The sequence below is a fragment of the Anthonomus grandis genome, chromosome 22 (assembly GCF_022605725.1).
Source record: "Anthonomus grandis grandis chromosome 22, icAntGran1.3, whole genome shotgun sequence".
Taxonomy (NCBI): domain Eukaryota; kingdom Metazoa; phylum Arthropoda; class Insecta; order Coleoptera; family Curculionidae; genus Anthonomus; species Anthonomus grandis.
The window spans coordinates 26348896-26374639 of NC_065567.1; the positions used below are offsets into that span (position 1 = coordinate 26348896).

At 33.9% G+C, this 25744-nt stretch overlaps 2 protein-coding genes across 2 annotated transcripts in view; one reads left to right on the forward strand and one right to left on the reverse strand.

Annotated features, from left to right (window-relative positions):
• Window positions 1–25744, forward strand: part of LOC126749087 (twinfilin) — a 92647-nt gene that overhangs the window by 29927 nt on the left and 36976 nt on the right. The gene's annotated exons all lie outside the window — the stretch shown is intronic.
• LOC126749080 (UDP-glycosyltransferase UGT5-like) lies at window positions 496–12053 on the reverse strand. The gene is made up of 4 exons (XM_050458701.1): window positions 11737–12053; window positions 11445–11684; window positions 7587–8162; window positions 496–1527 (listed from the first exon to the last, which is right to left on the reverse strand). Exons 1-4 carry the CDS (start codon window positions 11996–11998, stop codon window positions 1019–1021), a joined length of 1587 nt encoding a protein of 528 aa, XP_050314658.1. The 5' UTR covers window positions 11999–12053; the 3' UTR covers window positions 496–1018.

The following is a 25744-nucleotide window of genomic DNA, read 5'->3' on the forward strand; positions in this document are numbered from 1 at the left end:
TCTACCAGGATGCACTTTAAAATTTGACTTCTGTTAATATAATATGACTATTATTAATGCTTGTATTTTTAAATTCTTTGTATATAGATGATTATTTTGCTAACTGTTTTATTTAATTCTTGCGGTTTTGTATTTAATGGTTTCTGTTCTCTTGCATACCAGTCTTGCTTTGTCAACACTGATAAAGCACTTTTTTGAATTTGAATAATAGTTACCAAAAGGTTTCAGACAGAAACTCTATCAATTTCTACTACAGTAATTTCGAAAATATTTTCATGAAATAATTTGAATATTTTTAAAAGAAAGAGCTTTTTTTACTCAATAGTTTCATATCAGAACATATTGTGTACCTAAAAAAATTCAAAACCAAAATTCACCAAATTTGAGGTTGCTCAAACAAAAATTGCATGCGTACAAAATTTTATTCATAACTGGGGAACCACTGAAAGTGACCCTGAACCACGCTAAATGGCACAAACATCAATAAAACAAAAATTCAACATGTTTCAGCAACACTCACAGCGTATATTAAACTTTTTCCTACCTCACATATGTTATACCTTAAAATACACCCCTTGACACGTAAGTTATGTACACATACAATTACTATAATCACCGGCAAATGTAACTAATTTAAACATTAAACTAATTTAGGCGAAATCAGCTGCAGAAATCCTGGTAAATTCAGTTAAACGACTGTTTGATGGCAGCTTGGCACATTCGGTCGCATATATTGTAGTCAACAGCAACAAAATAGCTGCGAAATTATAGTTACAGTTCCGCATACTCTATTGAATAATACGGGGGTTAATTACGTTTTGGGTTTCGAATGCCGCGAAATCGCACAACCGTGCAGTTGACATGGAATAGCGCTTATCAAATTATATTAGCGTCATGAATTATACATGTAACGCGTTTAAAAAAAAATTAATTAGTTATTAGAAAATAAAGAATAAAAACCACATTTTTTTTTAGTAATACGAAATGAGTGTTTTTGAAACTAAACCCGAACATAATCCTAATTTTTCTTTAATTTCTTCACATTCTTGCCGCTATTTAATTCTAGAATTAAAGTAATGACTTTCTTAAGAATATACACGATCACAATTAAAACCAGTAGTAAAAACGAGATTACGTCTAACATATAAAACTGATACCAAGGCAAATCTAACCCCTTTAACCTCAAATGTCTCGCCCCCTTATGCCTTAATATGTACTCCACCCAATACACGGCGCTTTCCATTGGTTTCATCGGCCTGTCATGGAAAAGCCTGGAAGCTTCTTTCGCGTTATCCATATAAACGGGATTATCCAGCATCTCCCTTATAAGGGAATACAAAGTTGCTTCTGTGAAGTTTTTGTCTGAGTAAGAGAGTTTTAGGGCGAAACCTCGCTCCTCAGACTGCTGGGCGTTATTAAATTGATCGAAGAACACTGGAATCATTAGGGAAGGCATTCCGTGGTAAATTGTTTCTAAGGTACTGCCATAACCAGCGTGGCTGATGAATAATTTAACGTTAGGGTGACCTAGAACAAGAAGAATCTGATTTTATAGGGTGTTGTTGAAAGGGGGTATTCCAGATCAATTTTATGTCAAATGATTAATAAGAAAGATACTTTATTCAAGGGAAGTCTTTTCTCGACAAATTGAAATGTCAATCTTGTTTTTGGGGTTTTGATGAGATAACTCATTATTATCAAACTCAACACTTAGTTTCACTAATTACCAACAATTAAAAGTGTTAAGTCAGATGATGATGATGAGTTATAATAAGAAACAAGATTGAATAAAGACTTTCTTTTAAGGAAGTATCTTTTTTATCAAAGGATTTATATAAACGTGAGGCTTTTTTTAATAAAAAATTGTACCTTATAGCCAGAGGCTTTGCATCACTAAGAAATTTAATCTGTTTGAATTTAAATATTTAGCACAAAAGTTCCATACAAGAGAAATTACATTTTAAATCGTTTCAACAGTAGTAAAGGAAATATTTTTTTAAAATGGTATTTATTTGAGAAAATATACCTTAAACTATTATTTTGTAATCTATCAGGGACTGGACAAAAATCCTGGATAAGATTAAAACGAGAAAAAACGATCTGTCATTTACAAGGCTAAAAATAAAAGTATTAACACGTTGCCAATTTTGGTGGCTTTTGTGGATCTCGTTTATTTTTTCCTAATTGTGTAAACTAGTTTTATTTTATTTGAAACTTTGGAAATCAATGTATTATTATTATTTCTTTTTTTTCAGCACACACTGCTGCAAAGTTGCGATTTTTTTTCCACTTCTTGGGCACATTAATGCAAATATGAACTCAAGTGTTGTCATATCTTCTGAAGTCCTTGTTTCTAATCTGTCTGATCATTATCCTCAAATTTTTGTTTTTAAGAGACAGATGGAGGTTCCCCAATGTGGTATGGTTGTGAAGCGACGAAAATTCTCAACACACAACATGAATCGATTTTACAATATACTGATGTCGGAGGCATGGGAGGAGGTCTATTCTGCTGAAGGAGTTGAAGGAAAATATAATACTTTCTTTCGTATTCTCTTCTATTATTTTGATTTGGCCTTTCCAATATGTACGACTAACCTGGATTACACCAGAGATAAAAAGATATTCAAACTACATAAAAGATCTCTATGTTTGGTACAAATATACTAATTCTAGGGAACACTACGTTACATACAAACATGAAAGGAAACAATATCGACGTTACATCTCCTTTCATAAAAAGTCTATAAATGATAACAAAATCCAAAATTCAAAAAACAAGATAAAATCAGCATGGTCAATCATAAAATCTGAGTCAGGTAAAAATAAAACTAACAACAATATTGTTTTAAGGGAAGATGGTCAGTCCATTGAAAACCCAGCTTTAATCACCGAATTATTTGCTAAACATTTTACTCTTGACCATCAACAAAGCTGTAACTCCAATATACATGACTTGCATAATGATTATCCAACCATATTTTTCAATCCTGCTAATTCCTGCTTGATGAACCTTCCAAATAGATTTTCCTCTGGCTTGGATGAAATTCCGGTATTCGTCTTAAAGTTTGTTGGGATTCACTTAGCCAGACCCATTTCCAATGTGATCAATGAGTCTTTCTACCCAAATTTTTCCTTCTGCTCTTAAGCGGGCAAAAGTAGTGCCTGTTTTTAAGAAGGGAGAAAAAACGAATATTGCCAACTATCGGCCAGTATCCGTATTACCATCCATATCGAAGGTATTTGAAAGGGTTATCTATCAAATTGTTATGAATTATTTAACTCACCATCAAATAATAAATAAACAATACGGATTCGTTCCCAAAAGATCGATAGTGCAATACAATATATTATGGAGAATCTTGAGAGAAAGGCCAGTGTAGCTGGACTGTATTTCGATTTGTCTAAGGCGTTTGACACGGTTGACCATTCTTTACTGCTGGACATCCTGGAACGGTATGGCATCAGGGGTGCAGCATCTAAATTACTCAGTTCATATCTAGAGCAAAGAGAACAAATAGTTTGTGTGACACATTCCGGCTCTCCAACGTTTTCCCGCCCCCAAATTATAGGAAGAGGTGTGCCTCAGGGCTCAATCTTGGGACCTGTGCTCTTCCTATTAGATGTCAATGGCTTGCCTGATATGTTCCCTTCTGATATGATTTGTCAATTCGCCGACGACACATCAGTTATAGTTGCCAGGAAGACAAAGGCAGATCATTCACGGGGCTGCTCATCCGCAGTGGAGCGCATGAGGACCTGGTGTCTGGACAGTAAGTTGTCTTTGAACTCTGCTAAAACGGGGTTGATTAATTTTTCGAAGGCCAATACTGTCTCAGAATCTCTACTTGTGTGGTCTGGTGGGCAGTCAATCCCTGTAGCCAATAGTATTAAATTCTTAGGAATACACATTGACCCCAATTTAAATTGGGAGAAACATATTAAAAACCTTTATTCCAGAGGGATGTAGTGTCTGAGGTATCCCTTCGCCTATTTTATTTCGGACAGGTACAATCGATCTTACAATATGGTATCTGTTTCTGGGGATCTGCAAGAGGAGCTCTAGATATATTTAGAATGCAAAAGCGTATCATTCGTTGTTTATTGGGCATGACCTACAGAACTTCCTGTAGACCTTACTTCTGCAAACTAAAAATATTCACCCTTCCCTCCTTATACTTTTCTTCCTTGGTGTTATTTGTGAAGAGACAGAATCATTTGTTTGTTGAGAATAGGGCAATGTACGCTGAGGATGTGACTATGATTACACGACATAGAAGCGATCTCCGGATTCCATTGCATAATTCAGCTTACTATGAAAGAGGTTCTCATTATATGGCCATCAGGGCTTATAGAATGCTACCTGCTGATATTAGAAGCATTGAATCTGCAGTCCAATTTACAAAAGCTGTTTACTACTGGTTGCAGATTAAATGTTTTTATAATTTTACTTTTGGATAATAATTTTAACTTGTGTTAGATATTTAGAATATTTATTTTAAATTTTGTTATTTTGTTTATATAAGTATATTGCCTCTATGAATTCTAGATAAGAAAAATTAATGTACCCTATGGGAGCTGGATCCTCCTTTGTATGACGTTGCTTTGTCGTCCTGTATACGATTTTGTTGGCAAATAAAGGATATTATTATTATTATTATTATTATTATTATAAGGGTGGTTTTTTTTTTGTTAGATGATTGATTTAACTTTTCCTCTTATATACCTTTTTTTTTAATCTAAATTTAAAATGATACTTAAGTGCAAAAGTTCAATATTGTTTTTTAGCACCAACAATTATTGAGACACAGTTACTCGCTCTACTTTCCACATTCTCCTAATCTCTTTAGACAAGTAATAAATTAACTAGTCCTACGTTTTATTTTTGTTGTGTCCTAAAGGGACCTTTGGGATTGGTTTATCTGAAATTATCATCTGTTGCAGTAATAAATACAACACTTTCTTGGACTGGTTTGGTTTGTAAGATCTTTGGAACGTTACTATGCCTTTCCAGCTATTGTTTTGCTGCAAGTACCGTACATTCAACTATTATGTGTTCAAGACTGGCTGCTTGCATATTCGGCACTTGGTTTCGGGCAAGTTTTCTCTTAATATCCGTTTTCGAAAAATTTTATAGCCGGGATTACTTGATCTTGGATAGCTTGTCTGGCCGCTCATTTCCCTTCGACAATTAAAAAATTTAATAAAATTTTCATGCAAGAGTACGTAGGTATATTTTAAATGATTCAAACAAACAATTAACATAGTAATAAAAGATTTTCAATTTCCTTCAGTCCCCATTACGAGAAAAACATGGAGAGAGATATGCAATATAAATTTTATTAAGGCTTTGAGCCATAGAATTTGTTCTGATTAGTTCTCTCCAACAAATTTTAATAAGACTGATACTGCTGGCTTTACACTACAATAAATATTTATCTAAAAATTTGTTTTGTCATTATTTTTCACATGAATCATTCAGAGAATTTATTTAAAAGGTTTGCACTCATAACATGAAATTTCTTATTAAATGATATTTGAATTTTCCCGCTCTAATTTGGCCACACTTTTCTATCATTTTGATTGGTGAAGTTAGTTACAATAGTTTCCGTTGCTAAGCGGTAGGACGCTAGCAAATTTGTCAGAAGAATTTCGATCAGTTTATATGCAACCACATGTAATTTAATTTTTAATATACTTCTATTTTTTAAACTTTTTTTTTTTTAATCTAATATTGTTTAAACAGTTAATTAATAACAAAATCGATTCATTAGGAATGCAAAAGCACAAAATATCTATTCTAACACACCAAATTATTTAAAAAATGCTAATATTGGGTTGGGGCAACTAAATAATGGGACAGTATCAAGTCACGAATTAAAAATGATACCAGATAAGACAAGTTGGCTGCAAAAACAATTAATAAACAATGTTGCCAGGGGCGACAGACACATTTGTTTATTTTGAAATTGCTTCGCTGTCAGTTTGGGTAACTCAAACACTTCTTTATTAATTAAAATGGTGCGTAGTATCTTGACAAATTCAAAAATTCGCGTGAAGTGGCGGAAGAACTAAATATTCCTAAAAGTACTGTGTTTAATATAATAAACCATTATGGGGAAACTGGAGGAATTTTAGATAAGAAAAGGAATAGCCCAAAATTAGTTTCTGATAGGGATAAAAGAATGCTTGTTAAATTATGCAAAAAAGGTCGAAGAAATACGGTACGGCAGGTAACGGCAGAATGGAATCATGAAACTGGGCATAATTTGTCAAGAGAATGTTGTCGCAAGTGGATTCATAAATGCGGATTGAAGTTTTACAAGGTTATTGCAGATCTTACATTAAACAACAAACTTTTTTAATATATTTTTTTTTATAGGCAAAGGAAAAACCGCTTCTAACAGCAAAACAAAAGAAAGCCAGGCTGATATGGGCAAAATCTAAATTGTCCTGGTCAGTAGAAGACTGGTCCCGCGTAATTTTTAGCGATGAATCAAAATTCGACGTATGTGTTGGTGATTACCGAAAACGTGTGATTCGCACAAAAGATGAGCCTTTCCATAAGGACTGTTTAAAACGCACCGTAAAGTTTCCTAAAGGAATATTGATTTGGGGTTGCATGACACTTGGAGGATTAGGGTGTTTTGAGTTTATAGAGGGCACCGTAAATGCTGCTATGCGTATATAATGCGTAATAACTGACAAATTCTACAAAATAGCCTACTTCCAAGTATCGCGAAATTAACAAATAATGAAAATTACATATTTCAGCAGGATGGGGCTGCATGTCATACGGCCAAAACTACAAAAAAGTGGTCTGGGGACCACCACATAAATTGCATTTCTTGGCCTTCTAACAGCCCAGATCTTAATGTCATTAAACAGTATGGCATAAAATGAAACAGACATTAAGGAACAACCCTCAAAGAACATTGCCAGAACTTAAGGCCAAAATAGAGCAGATTTGGATTGAATTTACCCCCGAACAGTGTAAGGCCTTAGTCCAATCAATGCCAAAAGAATTCAAGCAGTTATACAATCTAAGGGCGACGTTATTCCATTTTAAAAATTGTTCGCGTTTGTCCCATTATTTAGTTGCCACCCAATATTAACATTTTTTAAATAATTTGCTGTGTTAGAATAGATATTTTGTGCTTTTGCATTCCTAATGAATCAATTTTGTTATTAATTAACTGTTTAAACAAAATTACATTAAAAAAAAAGTTTAAAAAATAGAAGTAAATTACATGTGTATTTTAGTTTGTCCCAATATATAGTTGTTAGGGCTCGCATATTTGTGTTTTCTGGTGTAAACAACCTTGGCACAAAACCCCAATGCCCTTTCCGGTATCTAAGAGGTTAATCTTGTAAAAAGTGAAGAAAAGTGAGAAAAAAAGATGAAAGAACTCTTTTACACACCCGGCTGTCTATCGCATGACCAGGAGGAACATAAGCCCTCTGTAGAACGTATTCTTAATTAGTACAAAATTCTTAGTACTCATCTATTTTTATAAGAACAATTGAACTAAAAAGCCCTTATACGTGGCTAGAGGTTCAAAAAATCGCGTAAGGAGTGTACTTACCAAGAATATCCATCTGCGGTAACCACTTCCTTATCATAACATTATCCGACTTCCCTGGCAACACCTCATCCTCAAACTTCCAAAGCACCTTCAACTTTAACCTCTTGAACACATTAAGGAAGATCTGCTTCTTCTCAGGTGAGAAGTTTTTGCTCCTTAAATGTGACCCCATACTAAAGAAAATCGCCCCATCCTTGGCATTATCCAGAAACGCTTGTATATCCTTGGGTAACTTTTTAGGTGGGTCAATGTGAAACCCTCCTATTTCCACCATGTTGGGCGCCAAAGGTGTCGCGCTCCTAAAGCTACTATGTGACCCCAAAAGGACTAAGGATACGTTGTAGAAGGCTTTTCTTACGTCAGGAGGGTTAGGAAATGATCGCTCTAGTAAGGCTTGATGGGAGCGGACTAGTATTAAATTATGTACAAAATAGTCGGCGATGTAATGAATGAAACTTTTAGTTCTGGCAAAGAAATTTAGTCCGTTCGGGAAGGTTCCAAGCATCCAGTAATGGGGAACGTAGGATGGGGATAAGTAATTTCCAACCATTTCGTTTACGCTCGGGTTGTTTCCACCTAAAATGAATAGAGTTATAAAAGTTGGAAGTACGAAAGCTGAAGGAGTGTGAGGTAGTTTGTTTTATATAGATTAAATTAGGTCCAAAAAATCAATTGTTATTTTTTTTGATTAATATATCCTCCTGGGACCTAGCGTCCATTTAAATGGACATGCCAGTTTTATGTTTCCAGTTTTGTTAATTTATTATTTAAGCAGCTTAGACCTCGCATCCACTACGTTGGACACTTCGGTGCTGCCGCCCAGTGCGATTCGGTCGACTTTAATAATTGTGCACATGTGCTGGGAATCAGTTGTTTGTTTTCTGTTGTGATGGTGGCTGCACGTGGTTCTCGTTATGATGGTATGTAGCCTATTTTTTAACGTTTTGTAAAAGTTTTTATTTGCAAATGTTTAATAGACAAATTTAAATAACATTACAATAATAAAAAAATTAAATAAGTTTTGTATTACACTAAGTTATTCGCGTCCATTTAAATGGACATTGGGTCTATCTCATGCACATTTTAAATTAACTCATAAAATTTATTTTAGGAATTTTTGGCAATCAAAGAGTGCTTCGGCCAGGGGAAGATGACGAAACATTGGAGCAAATACTAAAAATCATTGGAATTGATGACTCTGACATTGAAATGTTTGATGATGAAGAAGAAATTCAAACTATGGATAATTTAATGGGGAGAGAAGAAGAAATAATTAATGAAGAAGAAGAAGAAGATAGAATTCCTCTTATCGTGTCCTGAGAGAAAACTTAAAAATGGCCAAGCAATCTGTGGATCCTTTAAAGCGAAAGTCTTGGAGAAGAGATGATACTTTTGCACCTCCAAATTTTGAAGGCCCCTCTAGTGAATGCAGCGCAGAGCTCCGGTATGATTGGACTGCAAAATCGTACATGGCTATACTTTGAAGATGAGTTATTCCAAAAAGTGTGTGATTGAACAAATGCAAGGTACGTTGAACTTAAACGAGTATCTCTTAATGAGATTAAACATTTTTTTGGAATAGTTTGTTTGATGTCCTGGCTAAAATATCCCAAAATCAGAATGTACTGGGCAAAAACCACTAGTTTCAGCTATTGCAGATACAATGACTCGAGATAGATTTTTTGATGGCAAAGACGTAACCTTAAAGTTGTCATTGATGGCAGTATCGCTGAAGAGGTACGCAGGTCTGACAAATTTTGGAAAGTACGTCCTATTATAAAAGCAGTATGGCAGGGATGTTTGCAGCTACCTAGAGAGAAGGTGGTTGCTGTAGATGAACGGATGATCCCATTTACAGGGACTTGTAAAATGAAGCAGTTCATTAGAGGAAAGCCAAATCCAGAGGGCTTGAAAAATTTTGTTGTTGCTGCTCCTGATGGTCTATGGTATCAAGGAAAAGATACTTTTTCAGATGATTCTGTAACACGACTTGGTGTTGGACATTCTGCTGTTGTTGGCCTTGGAAGGACATTATTTCCTGGAAGTCATGTGTACTGCGATAGATATTTCACGTCAATACCACTTCTCGAATATCTTCGTCAACTAGAGAAATATTGTACTGGAACCATTATGAAATCTCGTGTACCAGCGGCAGCAAATTTAACTTCGGAAAAAATGATGGCGAAGATAGATAGAGGCAGTTCGGAACAAATTGTAAGACAAGATGGCGAAATAGTAGTTGTAAATGGTATGATCTGAAATTTGTACTTTTGTACTTTTGATGAGTGTAGAAGGTGGTCTAAGAAAGACTCTAAATACATTCAGGTTAAAAGACCTTACGTTGTTGCTAAATACAACGATTGTATCGGAGGAATATAGACTTGATAGACCGAATGATAAGCTATTATAGAATTCGAGCCAGATCAAAAAAATGGAGTGTAAGGGTCATTTTCCATTTCTTTGATCTAGCAATGGCTAACTCATGGATTTTTTATCGAAGAGATAAAAAAATATTTAAAATCCCTCCACGCAAAATACAACAATATTTAGATTTTAAAATCGAAATTGCCACTCAACTTTTGAGAAATACACCCAACCCACAAAGTGAATCTCAAGACAACATCCGAGGTCTAGGTACTAGAAGAAATCCTGAGGGAAATATCTTTGTCGATTCACCGTCATCTTCATTAGGAACCGAAAGAAAACGGAAACAACACTTTCCAGAAATTGCCACAGTCTTAAAAAATTCGGTTATGTATGTATTACAAAAAAACCAAGTTTTTTTGTAATACATGCAACACATTTTTGTGCATTAGTGGCAACAGAAACTGTTTCATGGAGTTCCATAGCAAATAAATTTAAGTTTACATTTATTTTCTGCGTTTTCATAGGTTTAGACTGAAATGTTATTGAAAAAAAAAATTATATATTAGGAATTTTTTTTTTTAGGTTAAGACCCAATGTCCATTTCAATGGACGTCATGTATCTGTCAAAGTAAGAAAAAAAAAGTTATTAGTAAACAATGTATTTTTTATTATATTTAAAAGCCTCACAACCCTAACTAAACAAAAACATGTCCGGGTCCCAGGAGGATATCGAAGGTTTAATATTAATATTAAATTTTATTTGTGCTTTCATTTCTGCGTCAAAGCAGTCGAAGTATCAAGGTAAAAAAAATTATCTGCATAGGAAATTAAATTCACAAAAAAAAAACTTTTTTTTTAAATTTACGCCAGACAATCCAGCTTTAAACATTCATGTATTTTTAGAGTAATTTTTTTACTTTTGGAATTTTGTTACTGACGAACAAATAAATATATAGAAAAGAACAATATGGATTCTTAAAGGGAATTTAATGGTGTACAAAAAAGGTCTCTTAACGTTTTTACACAAGATCACTCTTTCAAAAGTTATTCATAATTTTAAGTTAAATATTTACCATCATTAAAATTGTGAATAACTTTTGAAAGAGTGATTCTATGTTAAAACGTTAAGAGACGTTTTTTGTACACCATTAAATTCCTTTTAAGAATCCATATTGTTCTTTTCCATATATTTATATGTTAGTTAGTTACAAAATTCCTAAATAAAAAGAGTAAATGTAAAAAATATATCTCTAATAAAAATTTTAAAAGAAAGATTTTTTGTAGGGAATTTAATTTCCTATCAATATATGTGCGGATATTTTTTTTACCTCGACAGTTTGACACAAAAATGAAAAATTTATAAGGTGTCAAACCGTCACGATATTTTAACGATCACAATAGATTAAAACAATTGTTGGCACAGTCTAATATACTTAAGTGTTTTTGCTTAGGGGACGTTTCAGTTATTCAATTCAGACTATAAGATCTTACCAACACTAGTGAACACAACCTGTGGACAGTTAAAACTAGAAGCGAAAGCCATCACAGAATCACTCCACAGATATTCAGTTACTACCAAATCAAACTTCTCTTTTTTCTCTATAAAACTTAAGAGCTTTGGATGTTTGAAAGTTTCCTCGTACACCCAAAACATGAGGTCGTTCAGATTCTTGGTTTCCCATAGGGTGGTGTCTTCGGGGGTTTGATAGAGATCGATTTCTTCCAGCCAAGCTAAAGCAACAAAAAAGAAAGCATGATTTTTTTTTTAAATAAATTTTCTTACTTTCATAACGTTCTGAGATGCCAGATAAATGTATATCGGTATAACTGCCGTTCAAAATAGGCAATTTATTCTTCAGTGAGCTGATTACCACCACCTCATGGCCAGCATCTGCCAACCCCTTCATAAGTCTATTGCTTAAGATGTTAATACTTTTCCCTGCTACTGGAAAAATCCCCAAAATCCGAGCACATTCCCCATAATTTACTCGTAAAAATAAATTGAACGCCAATGCGAACAGTAAATTGATATTTTTATACTTCATGTTTCCGATGGTGATATTGTATTTGTACTGTGCATTCTCAGACTGATTACTAAATTATTCTTTCAATTGGTTGTTTTTATCTAATTATATTTTTTGCCGTAGTTACGCAGCAGTATCATATGTTTATCGAGACGAAAAATATATTGCTAATAATACTTTTATTAGGGAGATCCATTGTAAGGAGTGTACGTAAATTTATTTTTGCTAATAAATATTCATGTTATACAGAGGAAATTTTAAGCATGAATTTGAAGGTGAAAATATGATTTTGGGTGACAGATTTACGCACTTAAATTGTCACTATTCTTGTAATAATTGGAATATAATTAAAAGAGGTCTACTCAAATGAAGGGAAATTCTTTTAAAATAATTTCATATATGAACAACTCTTGTACCTCAAGAATTTTTTGAGTTATAGGCAATTTTGCCAACCAAGGTTCTAGAGCAACTGCGGTTTTTAAAACTCATATTCCATTTCCAGTGCATCTTGTTAATTGTTGTATTGAAACTTCAACTTTTCCCAATTCAGTCCTCATACCTTATCCCTATTCCAAAAGTCCCTTCTCCAACTGAATTATCCGACCTTAGGCCTATTAGCATTCTCCCTGTCATCTCAAAAGTTTTAGAGAGGGTATTGGAAAGCCAAATCAGAACATACGTAAACAAATTTGATATCTTGCCGGTTATTCAGTCCGGGTTTCGAAAAGACTTTAGCTGCTCTACTGCTCTTCTAAAAGTAACTGACGATATTATACAGTCAGCTGATTGTAATGAGTTAACAATCTTGACTCTACTTGATTACTCCAAGGCCTTTGATAAGTTAAATCACCAACTATTACTGGCTATACTAAAATTCTTAGGTTTTGGGGAGAGTGCTCGCTCTCTAGTTCGAACTCAGATAATGAAGCTCAATGGGAAGCAATCCTCGGCTATGGATCTCTCTTGCGGAGTACCACAAGGGTCTATTCTTGGTCCTCTATTATTTACCCTGTATACGTCTCAATTGTGTAAGAGTCTCAAATATTCAAAAGTTTATCTATATGCTGACGATACACAGGTTTATTTCTCTTTTCCTCCTAACAAAATCTTAGAAGCTAATGATAAGGTATCTTACGACCTTAACATGCTAGCAAAGGCATCGGAAAATCATTGTTTAAGTTTAAACCCAAGTAAACGTAAGGTTCTTCTTTTTGGTAGGTTGCATTCCAGAGACACATATGAGAAATTTGTTCAGATTAAACTGAATGGTCAACTAATAAATTGTAGTAATATGGCTAGGAATCTTTGAGTTTTATTAGATGTTAAGTTGAGGTTCACTGAGCACATTGATCAATGTATTAAAAAATCTTTTATTAACCTTAAGCTACTTTATAGTCAGAGGCAGCTCCTTATAATAAGGAACTAAAAAAAGTTTTATATGACAGTCTTGTATTGTCCCATTTCACTTACTGTGATGTTTTGTATGGCCCCTGCCTTTTGATAAGTGATATAAAAAGAATACAGTACATTCAAAATTGTTGTGTAAGGCTAATTAATGGAATGAGAAAATTTGATAGAGGTGTGAGTAGTGAGACACGCTTGATAAGATGGCTAAATATGAGTGAAAGGAGGTTACTACATAGTCTTGTTCTCTTTAAAAAATGTCCTAATTACCTTTATCAGAAAATTAAGTTTAGATATGACGCTCATGTTTTGGACTTAAGAAATAAGCATTTTATTACACCTCCTCTTCATAAAACTGTTTTATTTGAGAGGAGCTTTAGTTACTGTATTCATCTGCAATAGAGTTAAAATATATTTCACCTTCTATATTTAAGCGAAAAATAAGCAGTTATATTACTGATCTCTGTTAGCCTAGAGTTTTGTTAAATGTCTATTCTTTAACTTATTGTAAATTTCATAAGTCTGTGTGGTTATCAAACGTTGTAATGTTAATCGGTTGTGCATATAGGCAGTTAGAGCTTAATATTTTGTAACTATGCAATTATTTAAGATATATTTTGAAATTCTTTGTAATATCTAACCTCAAGCTGATTTGTATGGTTAAGCTAGGAAGTAAGCTTCAACTTCGCCATTATTACCAATTGTACATTTTAATAAAGACATTATAATTATTATTATTATTATATCAATATTTTTGAAGTAAAATTTCTTTACGCACGCTTGAATTGGAAGTAACCTGGCAAATGTAGACAATGGTAGTTGAGAAAGAGATCAAAAGAGAGAAATACGGTTCGTATATAACTGTAAGAGCAAGAGAGAGAGAGCCATTTTTTTCTTTCTTTCATAGCCAGTACATGAAACATTATATATATATACAGGGTGGCCATTTGAAAACGAAACAGAGCCTATTTTGGGTCCCTCAGAACATTTGCGAAAAAATCCTCGAACCTGTCAATTTTTGATTCAAGGGGGAACTATTTTTTTGCTAGTTTCCCTAAAGCCGAGTCCCCTAGAGTCGAGTGATACCTTATTTTGAAGGCATTTTTATGTGGATTATAACCCTAAAGTTTTAAATCGTTACTATTTGCCTAGTCGATACAGAGGCTAATAAAAGTTACAAAAACATGTTTTATGAAAAAAATGCTTGTAAATTTAGCAGTTAAATAAATACAAAAAATTTTGTTCTCCTACATTGTGAACCGTACTTTCTTGTTGTTTTTTTTTTAATACCCGTAGGTATCTATGCCAATTCTGCAAGGGAACTCTTGGTTATTGTTGAGACTGTTACTATAACAACATTTTAAAGTTTAATAGTGGTTGTCAATTACTGCTGTCAGATCATAGTGTGTCAAACAAATAGCTCTTTAAATTTAGTTAGTTACAACATTGAGTGTGATTCACTTGCTGAAAGAGTTGAAATAATTTCTCTTTTCTTTGCGAACAATGAAAATGCTAATAGAACTGCCCAGCTCTTTAACACACTACAACACCCTAATCGATAGGTCTATCGCAAGTACATTTTCGGAATTGGTTCAAAAATTTAGGGAAACTGGGTCTGTGGCTAATAAAAAGCTCGAAATGGATAATCCAGTGGTGAATGAAGCTTCAGAAGTAGCTATTTTAGGCCATATTGTGCAAGATCCTACACTGAGCACAAGGAAGTTATCAACCGTGTCTGGTATTAAGAGAAGCAGCATTCAGAAGATATTAAAAAAAAAAAGTTTCATCCGTACAAAATGCATCTCGTACAAGAACTAAACGAAGACGATTTTGATAGGCGAATGCAATTTTGTGAAACTATATCTGAACAAGCCGCCAATGATCCACACTTTCTATTTATTGTATGTTTTTCTGACGAATGCTCCTTTTTCCTAAACGGTACCGTGAATCGTCACAACTGTCGCTATTGGGCTGATTCAAATCCCAGAATATTTCGTGAGGTGCATACACAACATCCTGAAAAATTAAATGTTTGGGCTGGCATTTTTGGTACCTAAACATATCGTAGGCCCCTTTTTTTACCTGGCAATTTAACATGGAGTTATTAGAAAATACAATTCATCCAGCATTAGTGGAGATACTAGAAAATAACAACGAGTACTTGGAAAATCCTCTAGTATTTCAGCAAGATGGGGCGCTACCACACTATGCTGCAAGGGTTCGTCAATATTTGGACCAAACGTTTCCAGGACAATGGATTGGAAGAAGAGGAGTTATTGAATGGCCTCCTCGTTCCCCGGACTTAAGCCCGTTAGATTTTTTTTTATGGGGCCATTTAAAAACTAAAATTTATGCTAGTCAGCCAACATCGCTAGACCATTTTCGACAAAGAATAATAAAATTGATGAATGTCGTCAAATCACCCCAGAAATATGTATTCTAGCAAAATTTTCAAAAAAGTGTCATTTACTAAAATTGGCTTTGTAAAAAAAATAATGACTTTAAGACAATTTATACATTTTCGGAAAGGGGATTTAACAGGCTTTTATGTGAAATTAAAAAGTACAGGGTGTTACATTTAAAATTTTTGAGAAATCGGCCTTTGAAAATCATGAATTTTTTTCCTCCTATTTCAGGCAAATTTTGAAATTTGGCAACACTGTCAAAAAAAACTTTAAAAATATTGATGAAGTTCTGTGAAAACCGCACATTGTTGTCATTTTTCGTTCTCGACTTATAAGCAGTTAAAATGTGTCAGTTTATAAATGGACACCTTGTATAAGTAGTTTGTTTTTTATTGCAACTTTTTTTTTCTTCCTATACCGGGTGGTGCGTCGCCGAGCGGAACATAGGAAATCCCATGTAAATTTTAAGGGGGTCAATTATTGGCTTCCCTGTACATTTTATAGAAAAAATGTAAGATAACTTTTTGAAGTGACCAATCTGGCAAACCCATGTGCAAAGTTCCAAAAAATTTTAATAAGCTAATCTTGAATTATTCAATTAAATATAATTGCAAAATTAGCAAATTTTCGGTTCAAGTAAAACCAAATGGGCACCAGTAAAATGAATATTGTCACTGACGTGAGGAAAAGTGTCAATAAATCAGTGACAGTCGATATTTGAAAACAAGTATGAATTATTCAATCGACATCGGCATTATACGGGAAACAGTTTTAGAGCAGTATCTGAAATGTTTTCAGTTTATTTCCCCACCAAGCCCATTCCGTCCATTTCAACTATTAAACGGATTGTCAATAAGTTCGAATCCAAAGGTACCGTAATAAATAATTGTAAATGTTCAACTCAGGATATCGAAAATAGAGCCAAAGAAAGAGAGAACAGAGATCTTAATATTTTACTGAGTGTGGAGGAAAACAAGATGAGTACGAGGATTCTTGGGCAAGAAGTAAATAAACATCATACAACGGTATTGCGCACTTTAAAAAAACACAAACATTATCCGTATAAATTCGAAAAACATCAAGAGCTGCAGGAAGGAGATGAAGAGCGAAGAATGGCATTTTGTTTTGAAATGACGGAAAGAGTAAATAATGATAGGAATTTTTTAAGAAATATTTCTTTTACCGATGAATGTACTACATTGACCCTCAACAATGAACTAAATTGACCCCCTTAAAATTTACATGAGATTTGCTATGTTCCGCGACGCACTGCCCGGTAGCATATTTACACATCCTCCTAGGCTATGGCACCGGGGTGCTGAAATCAATGAGGATGTGTAGTAACCGTTAAACTACAGATGCTACCAGGTTTCGGCACCGCGCTTTTCGCGATGTTATTTGCTGCTATTTTTAAAATATTAACATGTTTGTGATGATTTAAACAGCAAGAAAATAAAATTTGAGACTTACGAGATTGATGTATTATATTAAGATTGATATATTACAATTGTTTTTTGGTTAAAAGCTAGTGAATAGAAATAGAATTGGAAAAACTTCTATCATATTATGCCTTTTAAAATAATTTGGTGTAGATTTTTTATATGCTGCATCCTTGAACATTGAAAGGCCTTTCAATGTTCTTACTACCCTTATCGTTACAATGATTATGTATTTTTTATTTAGAAAACAAAAATTAAAACCAAATTATTTTAAAGGACATAGTATGATAAACGTATGAGTATGCCTATTCCCTAAAAAAATTTAGATAGGTATACTCCTTATTTATACAAAATTATTAATAAAAACCCTTATTATATATCTTTATGAATCAGTTTTATTTTTGTTTTGGATTTTCTTGCTGTTTAAATCATCGGAAACACGTTAAAATTTTAAAAATAGCAGCAAATAATATCGCAAAAAGCGCGGTGCCGAAACCTGGGAGCATCTGTAGTTGAACGGTTTATACTACACATCCTCATTGATTTTAGCACCCCGGTGCCGTAGCCTAGGAGGATGTGTAAATATGCTGCCCGGTATAGCCCTTAGACTAAAAAACAAACTGTAATTAAACATAATTTACTTACAGCAATACATAAAAGGCACCAAGACATCCACAAATCCACACCTTATTCATCTTATTACAACACTAACTGCCACCCAAATAAAACAAAACAAAACCGCTTTCCAAATACGCATTCAACTCTCAAATAACACAAAGTTCTTATCTACCAAAATTTAATAAAATCACATCGCATAATATACATTCCAGGCGAGTGACTCTAAGAAACCTTAAACCGTCTGGGACAATTTGAAATAATAATACTAATAGATTGGTGAAGGCGCATATTTCAACACACAACAAATCCGCACCTCGGTGCGATTTGAAATAATTCTTAATAATCGGCGAAAGCGCCAGTCATATTTCAGTTATTTCAAATATTTCAAATTGGCTCGGACCCCTGTTTAAGGAATCGCCGAGAATTATTTGCTCCAAACCGTGAAACCGGCGATAACGTTGCCAATAGAACCGCATTCATCAGTAATCCGATTATTTTTCACGGTACTACCAGTGTGTTTTTAATAATTTTATATTAAAAGAGTGTAGGATGCGGCAACGTTGTATCGTTTCGCTTCATGGCGTGCATCGAAGTTTATTATATGAACTACCGGGCGATGCGTCGTTAAGCGAAACATAGGAAATCCCATGTAAATTTTAAGGTGTTAATTATTGGCTTCCCTGTACATTTTACAGAAAAAATGTAAGACTACTTTTTAAAGAGACCAATCTGGCAAACCCTCGTGCAAAGTTTCAAAAAATATTAATAAGCAAATCTTGAATTATTCAATTAAATGTAATTGCAAAATTAGCAAATTTTCGATTCAGGTAAAACCAGACACCAGCCACCAGCAAACGATTAGTTATAAGGCTTTGTCAAATCTGACGTACAGCCGAATACAAGAAATGTTTTTTTTTTCGTTTTATAAATCTCCCAACCATACATTCAAAGTAAGACACGTTAACATTACTTTTTTATCTAAACTCTTATTTAATATAACGATGAAGTTACACCAATAACAATTATTATTATCAATTATTAAAAAAATAATTTTATCATACTTAGAATTTAATTAAACCAATAGCAGAATCTGAAATATTTTCAATTTATTTTCCCATCAAGCCTATCTGGTCCATTTCAACCATTAAACCTATTGCTAGTAAATTCGAGTCCAAAGACATTGCAATAAATAATTGTATATAAATGTTTAACTCAGAAGATCGAACATAGATCCGAAAAAAGAGAGAACAGAACTCTTAATATATTACAATAAAATACAAATACTTATTTAAAAATAATAGAGAATTACATAAAAACATCAATTAATCAAATGTGCAAACAACCCCCCATTAACAGCTAAACAATATCCTAACCGATCATAAAATTCATTTCTAACGTTACTAAGTTGATATTGGGAAATTTTATTACATTGTAACGAAATAGCGTTTTGTAACTGGTTTAGATTCTCTAATTATACATTTTTTAAATGACCCCAGAAAAAGAAGTCATTCGGTAAAAGATCAGGTGACCTGGCTGGCCAAAGTATCCGGTACCGTGGACCAATAATATTGCCGTTAAAAGCATTTTCCGCATCATTTGATCTTCCTGAACAACTTCTTCCAAGGCGGGTTCAATTTGATTTTGAAATAAGTTCAAATAGGTTTCAGCTGTTAGGTTATAGTCCATAAAAAAGAGTCCAATGATATGGTGTCCGATAATTCCCACGAATACATTTGTTTTTGGGGATATTGTGTACGAGTATGAACAAAGCGATGTCCATTTTCTTGACTCCAATACCGGCAATTCTGAACATTTGGTTCATTGTTGAGGGTAAATGTACATTCATCGGTAAAACAAATACACACAACCGCAATGTCTAGGGATAATTTAGAATTTTCTTAATTTTTTTTTTAATTTGTTAAAATTTTATTTACTTGCTATAAATATAAAAATATCTAGACTTTATCCTTATTTTAGACTGCTTAAACCACACTGTACATTTTTCTACTTAATTTATTTATCTCAAATAAATAAACAAATACACATATCGTTATTTATTGTCTTGAATTCTTTTACCAAAAAAAAGTGTTTGCGTTTTTTTGGAAAAAAGTTTGTTCATAGAGCTCAGTATAGTTCTTGCTAACCATGCAGCGCAGACATTTAACGAGAGAAGAAATGATACGAGCGGTGGGCCTTTTAGATGGTGGTATGACGCAAGCACAGGTTGCAGTGAACATGGGCACTACTCAAAGCGTAATTTCACGCTTATATGCACGGTATCGAGAAGAAGGCGATGTGGCGGAAAGGCATAGAGGTCGCTTACGTATTACAACCCCTCTACAGGACCGCTTTTTACACTTAAATGCTCGAAGACGCCCCACTGTAACAGCACCAGAATTGCAAATCATGCTACAGCAAGTGCATAACGTTGAGGTTTCAGCCGATACTGTACGCCGACGTTTGCATGAAAACAACCTACGTAGTCGTCGGCCTTTAAGGGTGCAACCGTTGTCCTGGGGTAATCGAGGGGTAATCGACGACTTTTGTGGGCGGAAGAACATTTGTTGTGGCAAAATGAAAGTTGGGCAAATGTGCTGTTCACTGATGAGTCTCGGTTTGGAATTTACCCCGACTCAAGAAGAGTTCGCATGTGGAGAGAGCCTGGAAACGCAAACCGCCTGTGCAATGTCCAGGAAGTGCATTCTTTTCGTGGCGGAACCATCATGGTTTGGGGAGGCATTAGTATTGGAGGAAGAACAGACCTCATTTTATTAGAAAACTTTTTAACTGGCAGATTATACGTGGATCAGATACTGGCACCTGTTGTTATTCCGTATGCAGCAGCAATTGGTCAAACCTTTGTTTACATGCACGACAATGCCAGACCACACACTTCAAGGGTTGCTAGAGAGTTTCTAGAAATGAATAATATCGATGTCTTACCATGGCCACCTCAATCCCCGGACCTAAACCCCATTGAACACATGTGGGATATGCTTCAAAGAAGAGTTCTTCGTATGGAAAGACCAAGAGACAATAGAAGAACTTTGTTTCTGACACTTCAAGAAGCCTGGAATGAGATACCCCAAGATGATATTGATCATTTAATTCTAAGCATGCCCAGACGATGTCAAGCAGTTGTGAACAGTCGTGGAGGTCATACAAGTTATTGAATATTGTTTTTGTTTATTTTTTGTTAATTTAAAATTAAGAATTAAATTTTTGTAAAACCTAGTTTCTCAACAACTTTAATTTTTTTGCATTTTTTTAGAAAAAATATAAATTATTTAAAATTTTTTGGGTTTTTTTATTACCTTATAAACTACTCTTAAACTTGCAAATAAATTTAAAAAAAAAGATCATATTAAAAAATATATATACAAATTTATTCAAAATATCCCTAGACATTGCGGTTGTGTGTATTTCTTAAAAAATTCCTATTATATTATTTGCTCTTCCATCATTTCAAAACAAAATGCCATTCTTCGCTCTTCATCTCCTTCCTGCAGCTCTTGATGTTTTTCGAATTTATACGAATAATGTTTGTGTTTTTTTAAAGTGCGCAATACCGTTGTATGATGTTTATTTACTTCTTGCCCAAGAACCCTCGTACTAACCATCTTGTTTTCCTCCACACTCAGTAGAATATTAAGATCTCTGTTCTCTCTTTCTTCGGCTCTATTTTCGATATCCTGAGTTGAACATTTACAATTATTTATTATGGTACCTTTGGACTCAACCTTATTGACAATACGTTTAATAGTTGAAATATATGGAATGGGCTTGGTGGGGAAATAAACTGAAAACTTTTCAGATACTGCTCTTAAACTGTCCCGCATAATGCCGATGTCAATTGAATAATTCATACTTGTTTTCAAATATTGACTGTTATTGACACTTTTCCTTACGTCAGTGACAATATTTTAAATCATTTTACTGGTGCCCCTTTGGTTTTAACTGAACCGAAAATTTGCTAATTTTGTAATTACATTTAATTGAATAATTCAAGATTCGCTTATTAAAATTTTTTGAAACTTTGCACAAGGGTTTGCCAGATTGGTCTCTTCAAAAAGTTATCTTACATTTTCTCTATATAATGTACAGGGAAGCCAATAATTGACCCCCTTAAAATTTACATGGGATATCCTATGTTCCGCTCGGCGACGCACCACCCAGTATAGGGGTATGGTGATGCCATTAACCCATTGCATTGCTTGGTTTATTCCCTGACATTAAATGAAAAATTGTACCGAACGGTATCAACTCGCCTTTTTGGATCATTTGTATCAAATAGGTCAGACGGAGGACTGAACGATTTTGCCTTGCTGGTTTTAATAAATTGTGTTAAATTAAGCGGAGGGAGAATTGAACGACCCCTTGCTTTCCTTGATTAAATTTACTCAAACAGTGAAACTCTGGAGAATTGGAAGTTAAGGAAGGAAGAGCAGTTCAATTTTCAATATTATGCGCACATCTTAGTGTTATCATTAATAATTTTAATAGGATAATCATTTTTTTCTCAAGAAACATTATTTACAGTAATTCCAGATCAAACGTACTAAATTGATCGAACGTAGGACTGAACGACATCACCTCGCCTTCTTGGATCTTTCGTATCAAATTAACCAGACGGAGAACTGAACGTTCTCGCCTCGCCATTTTTAGTAATTTGTGTTAAATTAAACGAAGGGAGGACTGAAAGATTCTTCGCTTTCCTTGATTAAATCTACTCAAATGGTGTAACGAAGGACTGGTGGAAGTTGAAGAGGAGCAGTTCACACAGTATGCGCATATCTTAGGGTAAGGTGGAATAAGTTGGCGAATGCGTTACGAAAGGTGTGATCACTGGCGAGGCGAACGATAGTTGAGAAGGAGATATATGAGTTAGTGGAGATCACGAACTTAATAAAAAATATACCTGGGCTGCTAATGCATACTGCCTGGTGGCCGCCATTTTTATAGTGGTTGTGTCCTTTTGATGTTGGTCACTCTGAACATTTTCAGTGTTGCCAACAAAAAATTATTTAAATAACGGTAATGAAGTTGACGACGCTGACGTGTGAGTATAGCGGATTGCCTAGTTTTTGGCGTTTATAAACGACGCTTGCGTATATCGTCTGCAACAAGCGATATAGCTTTCTCCTTATTTAATATGTGGATAATGTATCACCATCCTTATTTAAACGTATTTGGTTTACTGTTTGTCAAAACCGAATTAATGTGAATTGTCTGTGTTGTTTATGATAGAATAATATATAGAGTTGTTTATTTTTACTATATAAACCCTTGCTAATTACAAACCATCATTAAATCATCTATATTTTGATTTTTATAAGTGGTTGTACCTATTAATGTGGAAACACTGAACATAGAAGGCAAGCAATTTGTGAAGTGCATACAAGCAAAAAGTTAAATGAAGATCATTATTTTCATGGTATTAGAGTTTATAAGATTCAAGTTTAAGCTTATAGATTTATAAGATTCAAGATTATCAGAATAATAAAACAAATGTTTTAAAGTGCATGCATCTATCCCAAGTTAATTGAAACTTTGTCTCATTTTAGGTGAGGATTACTTTCTTTCATAAATTTTAACGAAATTTCTAAAGAAGTACCAGAAAAATCACAGATCTAACGCAACTATCTTAAATTCTTACCTATATGTAACTTTCTATTTCGTATTTTTGTAAACATAACCTCTCAAAAACTTTAATTGTTTTGTTTCCCTACAATTGGCACAACTGAAATTTGTCAGAGTGACCAACATCGAAAGGACACAATCCCGCAAAATGGCGGCCACCTAGTAGTGGTCATTTACTTTTCATTGAATTGGCAGTATATTTATTAAGTTCGTGGTGGAAATAGAAAGAGAGAGAGTTACGGTTCGTATATAACTGTAGGAGCCAGAGAAAGAGAAAAACATATATATATTTCAGTCAGTAGTTCGTTTGCGAGTTTGCTAGCGTTATGCTTGATTTCTTTATTATTTTGTCCTTAAACAATTTTATAAATACATTTTTGTTGTTTATTGTATTAATTAATTTACGTATAAAGTGAATAAAATCATAAATTCATTTTAAAGTTCATATTTTGTAAATTTTCAGGTGAATTATGGCAGGAAGTTATACAGACTCTAAAAGTGGTGCTCCAGGACCATCAACTAAAAAGAAATTACGTACGGAAATTGTGCATAAATAAATACATATGAATGGAGCTAAACCAGTTTTACTTAAATTTTTTCTTTTTTTTTTAATTAGGACATAACTTTGGAGCTAATTAAAATATTAGTTTCTGAGGATTAATTAGGTCCGAAAGCTGAATTAAGGGTTTGGATAATTACACCAGTGACCCTGAATGGCCCAAAAATTTATAAACCATTCCTCCAATTTAACTACTGGTAAGTCAAGAGCTTATTCGAATAATCAATCGATGATGTTAAAAGCCACGGAGAGCTTAAAGTAACCCCGATTCATTTACAAACGACAAGCAAAATCGGCTTAATAATAGATGTAGTTATAAAGAAAACATCTAACCCCGATTACTTCTCCGGTGTTCCCAAAAGCTTAAAACAGTACTTAACGTCTGACCGGATCCCATAAATCATCCGGTAAAGACCCCGGGCCCGCTTGCTTACCCCGGGTGTCGGCCACAAACTTTCTTCCACTATTAATTAACTAAAAGAAGTGTTTATTACACTGTTGTGTTTTAGTTTTTCTTCTGGGACCTCTTATTAACTAAATTACGGGTTTTAAGATGGCTGTTCAAGAGTTTTGTTGCAGCAACTCGTTTTTCTTAAATTCAGTGCCGTCTTGGGGGTTTGTTTTAAAAAGGGAGGTTGCTATATAATAAAAAAGTATTAAGAAATATTATTATCGAAGAAATATAGATCGAAAACTCTTTATCATCTCATCGCAAATTAAAAAACCCAAAAAAAAGATGGGACTCGCCTGTCTACTCGTACGAATCGTACGCAACAGTCTTACCAACTGTTTTCATATTAACCGTATTCTTATATTGGTTCCGTATTTTATTACAATCTATACAATCCAATTGCTAGTAAGAAGTATAGTAGCAAAAATTAATATTATAAATAATTATATGCAGTATATAAGGAAAATTAAATTTTTTTCAATCAAGGAAATTAATGTGGATTATTCATTTTAACGTGCACTAATGTTTCTAAACCGATTGGTGAAAGTGCTATACAGCGTGAGTCATTAATATTAAGAAATATGAGATAACCAAAAAAACGTGAAGTGATGTTCTTATTTGTCAAAAGTCAATTGTCACTTTTTGGGCTATGCTGCACTGGTTGCACGCTGTATATTTAAGGTAAGTACATGCTAACTTATTCTAACAAATATTGCACGAAAATTTAAGGGCGTATTCATTGACAAAACTTCCGATAATATGCGCACATACATGGCGTTCAAATTTTAATTTAATTTTCAATTTTTCTAAATAATTTGAAAGTAAACGAGAATAACCCTATGACATTAAATGAAAGGGAAGTTCTCTAAGGTGCTAAATATAAATTTTTTGATAGTTATGATGCCACATATTAAATTTTGAGTTCTTAAATATAACAATAAACAACGATGTAATTTATTCAATTTAATACTTATAGAATCTAAGGTTCTTAAAAAAGGAAAAAGTGATTAACATGACGTAAAACTAGGAGTAGAGATTATAAAAGTTGTAGAAAGTGTTGCCCTGCAACTTCAATGCAAGCCTGCTCTATTTCGAATTGTCGCGCAACTTGCCACTATCCTATTTCTTAACTCTTCAACATCTTCGATTGGAGTAGTTTGGAGGAAAAAGTCTAATGAGTTTAAATCGGGAGATCGCGGAGGCCACAAAAGTGAACCTCCTCGAGTCCTAGCTTATGCTTTAGGTTATGTA

What these genes read in the sequence shown, in the direction of transcription:
- LOC126749080 (XM_050458701.1), bottom strand. Translation starts at nt 11,998, where the DNA reads ATGAAGTATAAAAATATCAATTTACTGTTCGCATTGGCGTTCAATTTA. An exon ending in CATCTCAGAACGTTATGAAA is followed by an intron (nt 11,685 to 11,736) that starts GTAAGAAAATTT and finishes TTGTTGCTTTAG; the next exon opens with CTTGGCTGGAAGAAATCGAT. An exon ending in GGTTGTGTTCACTAGTGTTG is followed by an intron (nt 8,163 to 11,444) that starts GTAAGATCTTAT and finishes TATTCATTTTAG; the next exon opens with GTGGAAACAACCCGAGCGTA.